Here is an 18,392-nt window from a genome sequence, read left to right as displayed (position 1 = left end):
CTCCCTGAACTCTATGATACTGCACTACCCTGACCCTATTCTTTTCTCCTAGCTGTTCCTTTTAGCTCCTCTGTTGTCCCTTCTCTAACCCCTTGTGTAAGCATTTAGATTTTATCATCTACTCATTTCTATATTCTTTCCCCTAATGCTTTCATCTGCCTTAACAATTATGTTATATGAATAATTCCCAAATTCAGTGAAATTCATCAAGCATTTGTTGAGCACCTGCTACATGCCAGATACTGTGCTTAGCATCAGAAAAAAGATATACACAGATTTTTGCCTTTAAGTGGCTTATAATCATTTTGGGTGAGGGCATCTTTAGCCTCTTTCTCTTGAGTTCCAGACTTAATGTTTCCAGCTTCTTGCTGAACCTCTCAGCAAAAGTGTCCTTAAGCACCTTAAACATTATGTGAAAAAATGGAATTTATTGTCTTCCTTTTCCAAAATAAAATCTGAAAACTTCTTATCTCTATAAACAAGTTTTCTTTCTCATCTCTTAACGGCATCACCATTCTTATAAATTGTAAAAGGCTCGAAATTTTATTGTCTTGTAGTCTCTCTTAAGTCCTGTCATATCTGCTTCTTCAGTATCCCCTGTGTTCTTTCCCATTCACATTAAGGCTGTCAGTAATTCTGATGTGCTATTTCCAGTCTTCTAACTAATCTTTCTACACTCTTAATTTTATTCTATTACACTCTTAATTTCATTCTGTCTCTTTCCTGTCCAACCTGCACATTGCTGCCAGATTAATGATTATGAAAGACAGTTTTCATTATGTTACTTCTCTGAAAACTTTTCTGCCTTTCCATTTATTACAAAATAAAATCCAGACTCCTGAGCTTGACATTTAACAATCTCTACAATCATTTTCAGATATTCCTTTCTTATATGATTTTACTATTATTCCCTTACACATCCTAAATTCCAACCAAATTTTGTCATTTCTGTGCAGTGCTGCCACTTTGTCTTTGCCTAATGTATTCTCCCTCTATTTTTACCAAAGGACATGTTCTCTATCTTCCTTGAGCTACCATGGCTACTTTGTTAGTACCTCTTATATTACCTATCATATCTACTTGTAATTATGGTTACTTTTTATAGTTTATTTTCCTAAGTAAATTGGAAGCTCCATAGGGGCAAAGATCAGCTTTTATTTTTCTTCATATCCTTCAAAGTTCTTAGCACTATGCTTTGTACAGAATAAGTGCCTAGTACATGTTTTCTACATTGAATTGATAAGTATATGAATTTCATAATCTTAAACTGTACCACCCCTTTGTTCATTATCTTGCTTTTTTACTTCATGAAAATAAATAGAAGCCATTAGGGTCAGAACTTCTAAACTTTCTGCTACCAAACAAACCAAACTTTTATATATCTATATCAATTCTTTCATCCTTCCTTTTCCCTAAGATCAGTGTTTCCACCTAAACTTTGAATTGCAGCGCCTCTTGTCTTCTCAGGAATCTTATAGCACTGATTTTCTCTTATCTATTGTATATTCAACCTCTCTGCCTCTTACACTGGATATGTTCACCTCTCTCTTATCTTTAAAAATACCAACAACCACACTCTTTCTAGGTACCACTGGATGGCTCCCTATTTCTTTCTTCATTATTCCTTGAGCAAATTACTGAGTACCTGTTATGTGCCTTGTATAGTGCTCGGTGCTAAGAGTACTATGGTGATTAAAAACAAAACTTTATGCCCTCGTGGAGCATTTTTTTTTCATTTATCAATACTTCAATTACTTTCTTTTTTTTAATATTTATTTATTTATTTGGCTGTGTCGGGTCTTAGTTGCAGCACACAGGATCTTCGTTGCAGCATGCAGGGTCTTTCGTTGCAGCATGTGAGCTTCTCTCTAGTTGTGGCGTGCAAGCTTAGTTGCCCCGCGGCATGTGGGATCTTAGTTCCCTGACCAGGGATCAAACCCATGTCCTCTGCGTTGGAAGGCAGATTCTTAACCACTGGACCACTGGGGAGGTCCCCGATTACCTTCTTTTAATTCAAACATTTATACACAAAGAAAGGTTTCCATGCTTTAATTTTTTAACATAATATACAGAACCACAATACTATTTCAATTGCAAATCATGGGAGATCACATTCAAATATGCTTGGATTTGACAAGTTGCTATTACAATACTGAGAAAAGATTATAAGAATTAAATAGTTTTATGGTAACTGCTATGGAAGAGTGGTTCCATGGTGCTATAAGTTCCTGAAACAGAAATCTGACCTAGTCAGGTCAGGAGAGGCTTCCCTCTGAGGAAGTGTCATTTAAGTCAAGATCTGAAGAATAAGTAGGAGTTAAAGTGAGAAGGGAGGGGAGAGCCGACTATTCAATATGAATAGCACAGGTAGAAGCCCTTCTATGGGAAAGAATATACCAAGTACAAGGGTCTGAAATAAGGCCAATGTGGCTAGAATAGAAAGAGCAAAAGGGAACACGGTCTGAGATGAAAGTGGAGATGTCACTTTTAGGGGCCAGGCCAAGGAGGGCCTCCTAAGGAGTTTTGAGTTTTTCTAAGAACAGTGAATAGCCATTTGAAGGGTGTTAAGCACTGGCTGCAGTGTAGATACTGGATTTGAATAGATCAAGAGTAATTATAAGAAGTTAAGTGTAGTTATTGGACTGATGTGGTTAAGAAAGGACAATAGCTTATATTAAGGGAAGCTGGTGGTGGCAAAGGATAAAAGTGGATTCAGAAAATATTTTTGAGGTAAAAATCTAAACTTGGGTTTGGATGTGGGGAGAGAGAAGGCTTTTAAGGATGCGTCCAAGGTTTCAGAAACAAATTAAATTTAAAAATGTAAATTTGTGTATGTGCATCTGTATATGTGTATCTGTTCCTGCTTAGTCCATGGGGTTTCCTAACAATAACTTTAATATATGCAAATTATATATAAACAGTTTCCATCTCAGAGTGTCCCCTAAGAAGCTGCTATTGGAGATCATTGCCATATGGCTCAAAGTTCACTTGTCTGCCACTAGAAGCAAGTCTTCGTATGAAATTATTATTGTAGCTCAGTGCTTTTTTGGCAAGGAAAGGTGGAGAAAGATGAATGTGAAATATTCTTAACACTTCATTTGGGGACCATCTATTCTTTTCATTTCTGGTTGTTTATTTTTGACTGAGTTATTCTAACGCATGTTGTCTACTTTAGAAACTAAGTATTTGGAGGATGAACAGAAAGACAATCCTGTGGAAGAGTGGGATTCTGAATTGAAGTCTGCAGAGAAAGGTAACTGAATTAATTAAGGAGATAAATGGGGGGGAAAAATCCCCTGTTCTGAGTTTATTTATTTATTTAGGTAAGATTAGTGAGATAGACTTTTCAATAAAACAGATGATTTTTGTACCAATATTTTAATGTGTACATTCTGATAGATTTATTTTTCTTTTCAAAGAACTGGAACAGCTGAAAACTGAAGAAGAAAAGCTTCAAAGGTTAGTCTTCTGTTTGAGTGTTAGAAAATATGCTAAACTTCACATGGCTAAGTGACTTCCTACCTCCAGAAACTGACAAGATTGAGGGCATGAGTATTGACTAAGGCTGAGTCAGAGCTTCTACTGTACTTTGAACTTGACCTTGGAGGCCATCTTAGTCAATAGTATTTTCTAAGCATTTATTGTTTACAGAGCATTAATCCAAGGCAGTAGTTCTAAAGCTTGTAAAATATCAGGATCCTGGGCTTCCCTGGTGGCGCAGTGGTTGAGAGTCCGCCTGCCGATGCAGGGGACACGGGTTCGTGACCCAGTCCAGGAGGATCCCACATTGCCACGGAGTGGCTGGGCCCGTGAGCCATGGCCGCTGAGCCTGCGCGTCCAGAGCCTGTGCTCCGCAAGGGGAGAGGCCACAACAGTGAGAGGCCCGCGTACTGCAACAAAACAAAACAAAACAAAACAAATATCAGGATCCTATTAAAGAAAATCTAGCATTAAACTGCTTTTATATGGCACTTAAGTATAAATAAATATAAAATGAGGTATCAGGCGGACTCTCAACCACTGCGCCACCAGGGAAGCCCGTGTGTTTCTTATACTCTGGATCTTATTTAACTATAAGACTAAAAGAAATCAAATACAAATAATGGCAAAACCAAAAAAATTCCAATTGAAAATGTAAATTTGACAGGTGATAATATCAATATTTGGCTAAAAATAAATTGATGCTAGCAAAATGACTAACAAATTATAAGTTCTATTTAGCTCTAATAAACTGAACAAAACCAAATGCAGGCACTGAAATTATGTCATGTCTCAGTTTTATGTTGGGCATTCTTACGGTCTACATTATGCTTACATTTTTAACATCAAAATGAAAATGTAAATTTTAATAATAATCCTAGAGAACATGTGAACCCCTAAGAATATCTTCATGGATCCCAATTTGAGCGCCATTGATTTAGGTCTTTCCTAAGTAGACCCAAACTTCTAGTTTAATGCTTATTAAAAAAAAAAAAAACTAAGAATGCAAAATGGATGTCATACACCTCACTGGGGAGCCATTTAGCACATGACTTTTTGTCATAAACTTTTAATGAAGTCTGAATTCTCTAACAGTGGCCTTATCTTTCTCTAAATACCTGGTTTGATTTGCAGAAATCTTTTAGAGCTGGAGGTACAGAAAAAGCAGACCCTTGCTCAAATAGACTTTGTGCAAAAACAAACAAATAGAACTGAAGAGCTACTGAATCATTTGAGGTAAGGAAAAGTAGGTGACATTAACTTGTGTTTTATCCTGTACCTTCATGGTTGTCTAAATCCACTAGTACAGTTGACATGTGTTTGTAATGTGTATCACTGTTTTTAATCTATAATACAATGCATTCTCAAAAAAAAGTTAATATACTCAACACTAAGCTGAAAGTATACAAGGTGGGAGAGCTATGGAATTATAATTTTTAAATATTTAATATTTTATATTGCCTAGACTTGGTTTTTCTCTGATATACAACTCAAGATTGAGTCCATTCTTATTTCTTTCAAAAGCATAAGTTTGTATATTCACAATATTGGAATTAAAGTAATGATTGTCTCCCAAGACAGTAGAAAACTCCAGCAGCTGCTGATGGTACTATTCAGGTGGTATAAGAAGTTAACTCTCTTCTTTTATCTCAAAAAGTGGTTTTTTTGTCTTGTTTATTCTCTCTTCAGCTTGTCTGAATGGGATGTCATTGAGTGGAGTGATGATCAAGCTATATTCACCTTTCTTTATGACACAGTAGAACTCACCATCACCTTTGGAGAGCCAGTAGGTGAGTAGCAAGAATAAGATAATTCCCCTGCACATAAATGTACGGCTAAACTTAAAGATTCATATCTCTATTTTAATACAATAATAACTATTGACATAATAAAAGCACTGCTGAAAATCTTAATTAAAAGAGGCAATCTCTTTAATTAGTGATAATAGAATTTTATTTTATTAAATAAAAAACAAAATAAAAATTCAGCTAGTGAAAGTTGCCCTTTGTCAAATTACATTAGATAGAAATTTTGCCCATCCAAAATAATGGATCAACATGCTATTCATATCTGTTTACTCTGAGTTCCTTTTTTCCATCTGTCTTTTGTGATAGAGAATTTACTCTAATGGCTGATGATTCTTGACTGGTTGTTTTTTTGTATATAAGTTAACCTAAAAAGCTAATTGGAAATTCTGTGTGTATTGGTAGGTTTATCAAAGTAGGTAGACATCACTATATGGTAACTTGACAGAGTCCTAGCTATTTTGTTAAAATCTCCTGTCAGTATCTTTAGGTCTTTTCTCTTGAAACAGATAGCTTCAGCATGGCCAACCCTGGGTGATCATGGCCAAATTGAAACTTAGGATCCTTATAATCTCCCAGCCTCCAAACCCAATTCTCCTTAAAAGTTCCTGGGAATTCCCTGGCAGTCCAGTGGTTAGGACTTGGAGCTTTCACTACTATGGCCCTGGGTTTAATCCCAGGTTGAGGAACTAAGATCCCGCAAGCCGCATGGTGCGGCCCCCCCAAAAAAAGTTCTTTTTCTAATGAATACCATCAACTTCTGTTCAGGTTCAAAATTAAAACTTAGGAATCACTCTATACCTCTTTCTTTATTTTTATTTATTTATTTTTGGCTGCGTTGGGTCTTCATTGCTGCACACGGGCTCTCTCCAGTTGCGGCGAGTGGGGGCTGCTCTTCGTTGTGGTGCACGGGCTTCTTATTGCATGCGGTGGCTTCTCTTGTTGCAGAGCATGGGCTCTAGGCACGTGGGCTTCAGTAGTTGTGGCACGCAGGCTCAGTAGCTGTGGCTTGCGGGCTCTAGAGTGCAGGCTCAGTAGTTGTGGCGCATGGGCTTAGTTGCTCCACAGCGTGTGGGATCTTCCCGGACCAGGGCTCGAACCCTTGTCCCCTGCATTGGCAGGCAGATTCTTAACCACTGCACCACCAGGGAAGTCCCTATACCTCTTTCTTCCTCACCAGGCATATCTAAATCATGAAGAAGACTTATTGATTTAAATTTAATATTCATCTACTTTTTTGTGTCTCTTCTATCAATAGTCATCTCTAATCTAAATGATTACAATAACACTATAGCTGGTCATTCTGGATCTTTTCCTTTTCCTCTCCAATTCTTTCTCCTTCCTGTAGCAATAGTGATTGTTTAAAAGTTTATCATGCACCTCCTACTCTTAGACTAATGATCAAAATACTAATATAGCCTGTAAGGCCCTGCATGAATTGAATTTTTCCTCCTTTTCCTGCCTCATTTTACACTGTTCTCTGCACGTCGGCCACAATGGATTTCTTTCATTTCCTTAAAAGATCATGGTCTTTCATGCTCAGTCATATTCCATCCTACCTCAGGACATTCATACTGATGTTTCTTATGCCTAGAAGCTCTTTCCCCTGTCTTAGTCCTTCTGGGCTGCCATTTTAAAAATACCATAAACTGAGTAGCTTATAAACAACTACTTGAGGCTGGAAGTTCAGTTCTGGAGGCTGGAAGTCCAAGATAAGGATGCCAGCAGAGTCAGGCAAGGGCCCTTTTCCGGGTTGCAGACTTTTCATTGTATCCTCACATGACTGAAGGCCTAGTTAGCTCTCCAGGGTCTCTGTTGTAAGAGCACTAATCCCATTCCTGAGGGCTCCACCCTCCTGATCTAAGCAACTCCCAAAGGTCCCATCTCCTAATACTATCACACTGGGCATTAGGATTTCAGCCTATGAATTTCAGACCATAGCACCTCCTCTTCACTAAATAAATGTCTACTAATAGTCTTTAAGAGCTCAGCTAAATTATCACTTTCTCAGGAAAGTTTTCCCTGACTCTCCTTTACTCATTCCCTCCACTACTTGCCCTCCTGGAATGTGTTCTCATTGCTTCCTGCAGTTTTCTTAATTGAGCTTATTATAGTTTGTAGTTCTTAGTATGTTTATTAGTACAATTATCTGTGTGTCCCCCTGAGTTGTAAGCTTCTTTAGAGCGTAGATTGATCATGTCTGTTTGTCTCACTGTCATATCCATGGTGCCTAATACATAGAAAATAATCAACAAAGTGAAAAGAATCAGAATTTGAGATACAGGAGATAGCTCTGGTGTCTGGAAGAGCAATCAGCTCTCCTGGCTACCTAAAATTCATTACTATAATGCTGAAAGCATACATGATTTTCACTGTATTAGTACAAAGATAGTAGGTCTGGGGAGGTCATAGTCATTTTCTTTATATGGTTCCTGAAAATAATATTATCTTCACACAGAAGTTAGGGATCAAAGGAGGAGGCCCTGATAAATTACAGAAATGTTCCACACCTTAAATGTCATTTAATGGCCTGCCCAGTTAATATAGTTCAGCATTCTCAGGGGAAACTTTGCATACACAGAGAATAATATGATTCAAGGATAAACCTTCAGCTGCCTATGAAAAAAACCTTGCTACCCAGAAAGAGGAGGATTCTAAAGTACTGAGTTATATGTGGCTTTGAATCAGATAATAAAAAGAAATACTATCCTTCTGTTGGTTTTTCCTAGTTGGTCTCCGTTTCCTGGACAAGGCTTGTAGGAAGATTGTTGACCTGAATTTTCAATCTCTGTTAGATGGTAAGTTCAAAACATTTAAACCAACAAGACTTTGTTGGAAATTTACAAGTGTATATTACTCCTTGAGAACTCTTTTACATACTAAATTAAATATAAACAATAATAATAATTTGTTCTTAGAAATGTGTATTAGACCTAAAACTGCTTGGGTATTGTTCCAAATATTGGGTGGGTTTTAAAAGAAATTCTTTTAAAAAGTTATTACTAGATCTTGAACAATGGTTAATAATAGCTATTTCCATAATTTACAAATTACTATTATGAGTACTTACTTACTCTGTATCAGGCATGTGTACTACCTACATCAACACTACTCCCCATTTTACAGTTAGGGAACTATAGCTCAAAAGAAGTAAGTATTGTGTTTAGGATCACTCAGCTAGTAAGGAAAGCCAGAATTTAAACTCAGGGTTATGTTACATTTAAGCCTATACTTTTAACTAAGTTCTATTCTATATGTGATAAAGGCTTGAGTTTATATAAGAATGTCTTATGTTCACTATATATGTTGATTTATGTGTTTGAAAATAAAATGGAGAAGATACTTAGACACCTAGTAGTTTGAAGGTATTTTTAGTTAATATTTCTAGCTTGTATTTATATATATATATATATAAAATATATGAATAATAAGTAATACTCTGCTTTTGATTTTTTTTTCCCCTTCCTCAGAGGATAAAGCTCCTCCTTCCTCCCTTTTAGTTCATAACCTTATTTTCCAGTACATTGAGCAACAGCAATCCTGGAAGAAGAAATGTACAACACAGCATCAGGTACCCAAGGTAAATTCCCATTGAAATATTTAAAGGAAAATTATGTTAACTGTCCCAAACAGCAGAACTGAGGGTTTCCCTGGTGGCGCAGTGGCTGAGAGTCCGCCTGCCGATGCAGGGGACACGAGTTCGTGCCCCGGTCCAGGAAGATCCCACTATGCCGCGGAGCGGCTGGACCTGTGAGCCATGGCCGCTCAGCCTGCACGTCCGGAGCCTGTGCTCCGCAACGGCAGAGGCCGCAACAGTGAGAGGTCCGAGTACCGCAAAAAAAAAAAAAACCTCTTGCACCAAACAGCAGAACTGAAATTTTATATATGTAATAGTGTATCCTAAAATGATAAATATATTAAATTGTTTAACTTTGGGGGGTTCTTTATAAAAGAGCCACTAAACACTGAAATGTTTTCATACTCTCATTTTTTTTTTTCCCTATTTTTCCCAGATGCTTCAAGAAATCTCACTGGTAGTGAGCCATTGCAAACTTCTTGGAGAGGAGATTGAGTTTTTAAAGCGATGGGGACCAAATTATAACCTAATGAACATAGCTGTGAATAATACTGAGTAAGTGTGTTAGTTCCCTAGGGCTGCCATAACAAAGTACGACAAACTGGGTGGCTTAAACAACAGAAATTTATTGTCTCACAGCTCTGGAGGCTGAAAGTCTAAGATTGAGGTGTCAGCAGGGTCAATTCCTTCTGATGGCTATGAAAGAGAATCTTTTCCACGCCTCCCTCCTGACTTCTGGTGATTTGCTGGCAGTCTTTTGGCATTCCTTAGTTGTAAATATATAATCCCAATAGCTCCTTTCATTTTCACATGACATTCTTCCTGTGTGCGTGTCTGTGTCCAGATGTTCCCTCTTGATTAGGACACCAGTCATTTTGGATTAGGGGCCCCCACCCTACTCCAGGAGGACCTCATCTTAATCCATTAAATCTGCAATGACTCTGTTTACAAATCAGTACATACTCTGATGTACTGGGGATTAGGGCTTCAACACATGAATTTTTAGGGGACACAACTCAATCTATAACAGTAAGTAATTAGTTGAAAACTTATTAAGATAATTTATTTTATTGAGTTTCATGACTAATGAAAATACAACCATAATCGTATTTTGTTGCAGTTGTTTTACTCTGTTTGTTTGATAAGGACAAGAAATGATGTATACCAAAGTTTCTCATGCCAGTATAAAAGCAAAATGTATTTGTGTTTCATTCTATTTTTGTTTTGTATTTTTAATTGAGGATCTTGTCTTTTACAGATTGAGGCTTTTATTCTGCAGCTCAGCAGCATTTGCAAAGTTTGAGATAACTTTGTCTCTCTCAGCCCATTACCCATCTGTCCCATTACCTTTCTCTATTCAAAATCACCTTGGAAACATTGGGTGAGTAAAAGGCCAGCAGGAAAGGGCCCCCAACTACTTTTTTACCTTTGTTATATCTTTTGAAAGATCTCTCAAAGTGGTCAGAAAATGGATAGACCATAGTGAAAGCCAAATGTCACCTCTATCTGACTTCATTTTGAAGAATTTGTTCTTTTAAAGTCAGTGACCTTCATTGCTATCTCCAGTGGATGCTGGAGACAGCTGGTCTATTTTTTTATACTTGCTCCACTTTTTGAACACCCCTACCTAAACAGGAATCAAGAAGGATAAAAATCCTGCATAAGCTTAGTCCAGATCATATTTGAACAACTTTTATGGTGCAGTCATAGTGCTTTTCTCAATTAGTCTGTGGAAACAGACCTAAAAATATTTCATTTCTACTGTATATTTTGTGACTTTTTGGACACACTGCTGACAGATTGTAAAGTGACAGAGTTTAGAATATGCCCACCTCAAATCCATCAGCAAACACCAACAGATATTTATAGCTAGAAAAAGCAACTAAGTCAAGATACCTCACAATTATATACAGAATTGGTTCTTAGGCCTTATTTTTGGAATCTCAGTTTAAACTGGACAATCTAGTTATTTCCAGAAATACCTATTTGTGCTTCCTAGCAGTCTCAGAAACTGTACTCAAAAATATGAATTCCACTGAAATTAAGACAAGTTTCCAGAAAAATTAAGTAACCTTTTGTTCTTTACAGCCTAGATAAAATCGCTGCCATTCTGTCTAAAGCGCCACTGGAAGACAACTACCTAAAGAATGTAGTCAAGCAAATTTACCAAGATCTGCTTCAGGACTGACTGCCATTTCTACCAGTAGACCCATGGGCTACAGTTGTAACAAATCAAGCACAGTACACTAAATAACAATATTATGTCAGAGTCTCCATTGCTGTTTAATCATCTTTAGGTCATAGAAGCCTAAAATTTCTTCTGATGATGTTATAGTTAATTTGTATGGTTTTTAAATTTCTGCAGTCAGGAGTAATGAAAGGCCTCAAATAGCCTGCTGTCAACTTACTCACCTTTCTACCAAAGGTTTAAGTAGTAGAACACTTAGGGAAAATTTCTCCTAACTAAAGTTGTGCTCTCCGCTTCAGTACAAGCCCTAAGGAGTAACTTTTAAGTATAAGAAGAGGTGTCACCACCGACAAAAACATTAGCCATTTTCCATATATAGGGCTGTGATTTTTAGTTGCTGGCTTCTGCCTACCAGGTATTTCTGGGGTAGTCATGTCTATCTACCAACCACTCATCTTCCTTTTGCTCCATTCCAGAGATGTTATTAAGAGAAAGCAATAGCACTCAGCTATTGGAATGGTTGCCATCTTTTCTCAAAGGCCTTGCCTTCTTTTAAATAGTGTCTATTAGTATTTTCCTAATAAATATAATTTTGTAGGGAAAGTTAATTCATCTTTGGTCCAATACATATATGTAAATATATTAATATTGTTCTTGTGTTTGTGAGGTAGTAAGGAGATGTATATAGAAATACAGAAAGATGTATAGACACCCTTCTGCCTGGGCAGTTTCTATCTTTCTGAAGGATGCTTTACAGCAAGATTCTCAGTCTCCTTTTATTTAATAACCAGCTTCAAACAATATCACACCCAAAATACAGGTTTGTCAAGTTTTGGCAATAGTAATGAACTTAATATAAGTATTGGTTTCTGAAGCCATACGTTTCTCATACATAAAAATAAGCACGTCATTGATATTGAATGATCAGTATTATCTGTAAGATAGACAAATATGAAAAAACTTCACCCAATCTTTAGTCAAATCTTAATCATGATAATTTTTGTTTCTCGTATATTGAAGCCTAAACTAAAATATATTTGCATTTTTAAACTAGTTCGTCTTAATATTTTGCATTATACTTTAGGATGGGGTTTAAAGACCTATGGGGCCCACGGATGTTATCTGCCCTTTTGATTGGCTTTTACTTCGGAGCTACTTTGTCAAAAGAGCAACTGGTCTTTAAGCTTCAAAAGTCAACATAAAACTCATTTGCCATAAAAATCAAGATGTAGATGTTCCCTATTTCTGTGAACTCCTTGAAAAACTTTTAAAGTCACCAATATGGTCTATTTCTCATGAAACTTAAATTAGTTTTCTTACTGGAGTTATTTCTTTTCTGTAAAGCTAAAAAATAGTTTTGTTTTATGCATTTTGGTAACCTGGAATGACCAGTTCCCAGAATGATTTGGCTTGTAATGATGGTCTCTGCTTTCTTGGGCTTGGAGTACATAATTGTAATATTTACCTAGTTATTTGCTTTTGTATTTGTTCAAAGTATTGCTTATTTTTATAAAATTCTTTGCAAGTTTTTCCTCTACTGATTGGAAGCAGATTAGTTTTTGTGCTATTAAAATAAGCTTATTATATGAAATATTTTAAAAGCAGTGTCTCTTTATGAAGTTTTTTTTTTTTAACCATGTATCCAATACATCTTTGAAGATATGCCAAAGAAAGCTCCATTTAGGAACACCCACCTATTTGAAAACTCAGATAAGATTAAAGTATGTCAGGACCTTAATCAAAGAACCAGGTACAAACCATAGTTATCCTTATGTCTCTAAAGGACAGTAAAAGAAAGCTATTTTGAAGTTCCTTAGGAAACTATCACTTCTTATGAGTTAACGGAGTGGTTCTCAAAGTATAGTCCCTAGACCAGTAGCAGCAGCCTCACCCCAAAGCTGCTGAATTAGAAACGCTGAGGGAGGGGACCAGCAATCTGGGTTGTTGGGGTTTTTTTACTTTCCTTTTTTCAAAACAACTTTATTGAAATATAATTTACATATGATTCATCATTTTTTAAATTTATTATTTTTTTTGGCTATGTTGAGTCTTCGTTGCTGTGTGCGGGCTTTCTCTAGTAGCAGCGAGCAGGAGTTACTCTTCGTTGCACTGTGCAGGCTTCTCATTGCTGCAACTTCTCTTGTTGCGGAGCACAGGCTCTAGGCACGCTGGCTTCAGTAGTTGTGGCACGCAGGTTCTAGAGCGCAGGCTCAGTAGTTGTGGTGCACAGGCTTAGTTGCTCTACAACATGTGGGATCTTCCCGGACCAGGGCTTGAACCCATGTTCCCTGTATTGGCAGGCGGACTCTTAACCACTGCGCCACTGGTGAAGTCCCTGACTCATCATTTAAAGTGCCCAAATGAATGGTTTTTAGTATATTCACAGATACGTGCAACCATCACAATTTTAGAACATTTTCATCACCTCAAAAAAAACCCCCACTTTTCAACAAAAGATGCTGGGAAAATTGGATATCTACATACAAAAGAATGAAGTTGGACTCTTACACCATATGCAAAAATTAACTCATAATGGATCAAAGATATAAATGTAAGAGCTAAAACTTAGAAGAAAACGGGAAAAGCTTCAAAACATTGGATTCAGTAATGATTTCTTAGATACGACACCAAAAGCACAGGCAACAAAAGTAAAAATAGTTAAATAGAACTATCAAAATTTAAAACTTGTGCATCAAGGGACATAATCAACAGAGTGGAAAGGTAATGTATAGAATGGGAGAAAATATTTGCAAATAATGTATCTGATAAGGGCTTAATATCCAGAATACTCAAAGAACTTCAATAACAAAAACAAAAAAACCCGTATCACCCAATTTAAAAATAGGCAAAGGACTTAAATAGACATTTCTCCAAAGATGATACACAAATGGCCAACAAGCACATGAAAAGATGCGCATTATTTGTATTAGGGAAATGCAAATTGAAACCAAAATGAGATAACCACTCACACCCACTACAATGACTGTAATCAAAAAAAAGATGGGGACTTCCCTGGTGGTCCAGTGGTTAAGACTCAGTCCCCACTGCAAGGGGCACCGGTTCGATCCCTGGTCAGGGAACTGAGATCCTGCACGCCCATGCAGTGCGGCCCCCAAAAAAGAGGGAAAAAGACAAGATAACAAGTGTTGGCAAGGATGCAGAAAAATCGGAACGCTTGTCCACTGTTGAATTGATGGAAATAAAATGATGCAGCTGCTACGGAAAACAGCACAGTAGTTACTCAAAAATTAAAAGAATTAACCATGCGATGTAGCAATTCTACTGGGTATATACCCAAAAGACGTGAAAGCAGGAACTCTAACATATTTGTACACTCACGTTCATAGCATATTCACTTATAGGCAATTTCAGTGTCTATCAGTTGATGAATGGATAAATAAAATGTTATATACATAAAATGGAATATTATTCACCCTTAAGAAGGGGAAAAAAATTCTGGCACATGCTACAACATATGAATCTTGAGGATATTATGCAAAGTGAAATGAGCCAGTCACAAAAAGATAAATACTGCATGATTCCACTTACATGAGATGCTGAGTGTGGTCAAATTCATAGACACAAAGTGGAAGGGGGCGGGGAATGAGGAATTCTTGTTTAATATGTATAGAGTTTCACTTTTGTAGGATGAAAAAGAATTCTAGAGATTGCACAACAATGTGGATGTACTTAACACTACTGAAATGTACACTTAAAATTGGTTAAGATGTCAATTTTTGTGCATTTTACCACAATTTTTTAAAAACATCCATAGGTGTTGCTATGGAAACAGACAGGACCTAGGAACCAGGCTTCATGGTTATTATATTCTGCCAGGAGTGTAACATGTTTTACCCAAGGGGGACAAAGACAACCGCATTCTTTTCTACGCATGCTAGAATTGTGATTACCAACTGGAGAAGAAAAACGGGGCATCATCTACGTCAGCAACATAACACAACTGACCCAGAACATCACTGACGTGTCCCAGGACCAGATGCTGCCTGGAACCGAGCACTACCGCTGCCAAAAGTGCCGCCACAAGGAGGCAGTGTTCTTCCAGTCACACAGAGCCAGGGCTGAGGACACCATGAACTGGCACTACCTGTGCAGGGCCCCACACTTTGGCCACCACTGGAGTGAGTGAACCCCTTCAGCCCCACATGTATAAATGCTGGGTTCCTGCGTGCAAAACAAACAAAACCCATAGCCTTTAGGTATTGACCCCTATTTTCACATCACCCCAACCCACCTTACCCCTAAAGCAACTAGTAATCTCCTTTTTTTTTTTTTAAATAGCTCTTTATTGGAGTATAATTGCTTCACAATACTGTGTTAGTTTCTGTTGTACAACAAAGTGAATCAGCCATATGAATACACATGTCTTCATATCCCCTCCCTCTTAAGCCTCCCTTCCATCCTCCCTATCCCACCCCTCTAGGTCATCGTAAAGCACCATATAATCTACTTTTTATTACTATGACTTTGCCTATTCTAGACCTTTCATATTAATGGAAGCATATAATATGTGATATTTTATGACTGGTTTCTTTAGCATAATGTTGGAAGGTTCAGTCAAGTTATGTATCAGCTTCATTCATTCCTTTTTATGACCAAATAATATTTCATTGCATGAATATACCACATCTTATTTATATGTATTAGGGTAATGGGATTTTAGAGATTACACAAGCAACAAATATATATATACAAATTAGACTTCATCAAAATAAAAAGGTTTTGTGCATTAAAGAATATCAAAGTGAAAAGACAATCTAAAGAATGAGAAAAGATAATTATGAATCATATATCTGAGAAGGATCAAGTATCCAGAATATGTAAAGAATTCTTACAACCTAATAAATAGACAACTCTATTTTTTAAATGGACAAAGGACTTGAATAGACATTTCTCTAAAGATCTACAAATAGCCAAAAAGTACATGAAAAAGATGCTTGACATCATTAGTCATTAGGGAAATGAAAATTCAAACCACATTGAGATACCACCTTAAACTTACTAGGATGGGTTATATAAGTTTTTAAAAATTGAAAATAAGTGTTGGATAGGATGTGGAGAATTTGGAACATTGTGATTGTTGTAAAATAATGTAGCCACTATGAATGTAAAATGATGCAGCCACTATGGAAAACAATTTATCGGTTTCTGAAAAGGTTAAACATAGAACTACCAAATGACTGAGCAATTCCAATCCTAGGTATATATCCGAAGGAACCGAAAGCAGGAACTTGGAAAGATATTTGTACATTAATGTTCATGGCAGCATAATTCACATTAGCCAAAAGGTGGAAACAATTCAAGTGTATATCAACAGATGAATGGGTAAACAAAATGTGGTATATACATACAATGGAATATTATTCAGCCACAAAAAGGAATAAAATTTTGATACAATAAGAATGGACCTTGAAAATACTATGCTTAGTGAAATAAGCTAGACACAAAAGGACAAATATTGTATGATTCCACTTATATGAGGTAAATACAGACCTTATTCAGTTCCACTAGTTTTTATATGCAACTCATTTGGTGTGTGTGTGTGTGTAGTTTTATGCAATTTTATCCCATGTATATATAGATTTGTGTAACAACCACCACAATCAAGATACAGAACTGATTCATCACCACAGAGTTACGACTCCCTTTTGCTTCCACTTTATAGTCACAGCCACACCTGCATCCTTATCCTCTGGCAACCACTAAACTGTTTTCCATCTCTATAATTTTGTCAATTTTAGAATGTTATATAAATGGAATTATAAGGTATGTGACCTCTTTTTTTTTTTTTTTTTTTTGCAGTACGTGAGCTTCTCACTGTTGTGGCCTCTCCCGTTGCAGAGCACAGGCTCCGGATGCACAGGCTCAGCGGCCATGGCTCACGGGCCCAGCCACTCTGCAGCATGTGGGATCTTCCCGGACCGGGGCACAAACCTGTGTCCCCTGCATCGGCAGGCGGACTCTCAACCACTGCGCCACCAGGGAAGCCCGGTATGTGACCTTTTGATACTGGCTTTTTTTCACTCAGCATAATGCTTTTGAGATCCACCCAAGTTGCCATGTGTATAAATAGTCTGTTCCTTGCTATTGTAGAGGGTTATTCCCACTGTAAGGATGTATCATAGTTTGTTTAATCATTCCCCCATTGAAAAATACTGGGTTGTTTCCAGTTTTTGGCTATACTAAACGAAGCTGCTATGAATATTCATGAACATATTTTGTATGATCATACATTTTTATTGCCTTGGGATAAATGCCCAAGAACTTGCCGGGTCATAAGACAAGTGTATATTTACTTTTATAAGAAAGTATCATACTATTTTTCAGAGTGGGTATACCATTTTACATTCCCACCAACAATGCATGAGAGATCCAGTTTCTCTATATCCTCATCAGCATTTAGTATTATTAGCACAATTTTTACATTCGCCATTCCAACAGAGGTATAATAATATGATTGTGGTTTAAATTTGCATTTCCCTAATGGCTAACATCTTTTTGTGTGTTTATTTGACATCTGTATGTCTGAAATGTCTGTTCTTGTCTTCCGCCCGTTTTCTGACAGTCTAAACAAACTGGATTGTTTTTCTTATTTGTTTTTTTTTTTTTACTGCTGAGTTTTGAAAGTTCTTTATGTATTATAGATACAACTCCTTTGTCAGATATGTGGGTTGCAAATGTTTTTTTCCCAGTCTAGAGCTTGTCTTTTCATCCTCTTAACAGGGTCTTTTGCAGAACAAACTTAAAATTTTGGTGAACTCCAACTAACAATTTTTATTTTATGGATTGTGTTTTTGGTGGCATATCTAAGAACTCTTCACTTAGTCCTAGTTCCTGAAGATTTTCTCCTCCATGTACTTCTAAAAGTTTTATAGCTTTATGCTTTACATTTAAATCTTTTATCCATTTTGAATTAATTTTTCTAAAAGGTTTAAATTGAGGTTCATTTTTTTCCTATGCCCATAGAATTGCTTCAGCACATTTTTAAAAAGTCTATCTTTCAGGCTTTCCTGGTGGCGCAGTGGTTAACGGGCTTAGCAACTAAGCCCATGCACCACAACTACTGGGCCTGCGCTCTAGAGCCCACGTGCCACAACTACTGAAGCCTGGGCACCCTAGAGCCCGTGCTCCGCAACAAGAGAAGCCACTGCAATGAGAAGCCCATGCACCGCAATGAAAGTAGACCCCACTCGCCACAACTAGAGAAAGCCGCGCACTGCAGCGAAGAACCAAAGCAGCCAAAAATAAATTAATTAAATTTTTCTAAAAGCCTATCCTTCTAGTGAATTACTTTTTTCTTTTATCTTTTTTTTTTTTTTTTTTT

The 18,392-nt window shown here is 37.0% G+C and overlaps 1 protein-coding gene and 1 pseudogene across 1 annotated transcript in view; both read left to right on the top strand.

Moving 5' to 3' along the window:
- Window positions 1-11,069, top strand: part of KNL1 (kinetochore scaffold 1) — a 59,967-nt gene extending 48,898 nt beyond the window's left edge. The window contains 10 exon segments of the mRNA XM_024732601.1: window positions 3,176-3,253; window positions 3,420-3,459; window positions 4,615-4,716; window positions 5,170-5,270; window positions 8,015-8,083; window positions 8,756-8,865; window positions 9,299-9,417; window positions 10,121-10,243; window positions 10,951-11,047; window positions 11,049-11,069. Coding sequence (XP_024588369.1) covers window positions 3,176-3,253; window positions 3,420-3,459; window positions 4,615-4,716; window positions 5,170-5,270; window positions 8,015-8,083; window positions 8,756-8,865; window positions 9,299-9,417; window positions 10,121-10,243; window positions 10,951-11,047; window positions 11,049-11,069 — 860 coding nt within the window.
- A 3,764-nt stretch (window positions 11,070-14,833) lies between these two features.
- On the top strand, window positions 14,834-15,197 carry LOC112391291 (DNA-directed RNA polymerase II subunit RPB9 pseudogene; annotated as a pseudogene).
- Window positions 15,198-18,392: the final 3,195 nt, after the last annotated feature.

The sequence above is a fragment of the Neophocaena asiaeorientalis genome, unplaced genomic scaffold (genome assembly GCF_003031525.2).
Source record: "Neophocaena asiaeorientalis asiaeorientalis breed wild unplaced genomic scaffold, Neophocaena_asiaeorientalis_V1.1 scaffold119, whole genome shotgun sequence".
In the NCBI taxonomy this organism is placed as follows: domain Eukaryota; kingdom Metazoa; phylum Chordata; class Mammalia; order Artiodactyla; family Phocoenidae; genus Neophocaena; species Neophocaena asiaeorientalis.
Note: the sequence above shows the minus strand (reverse complement) of the source record. Positions and strands in the feature narration are given on the sequence as shown.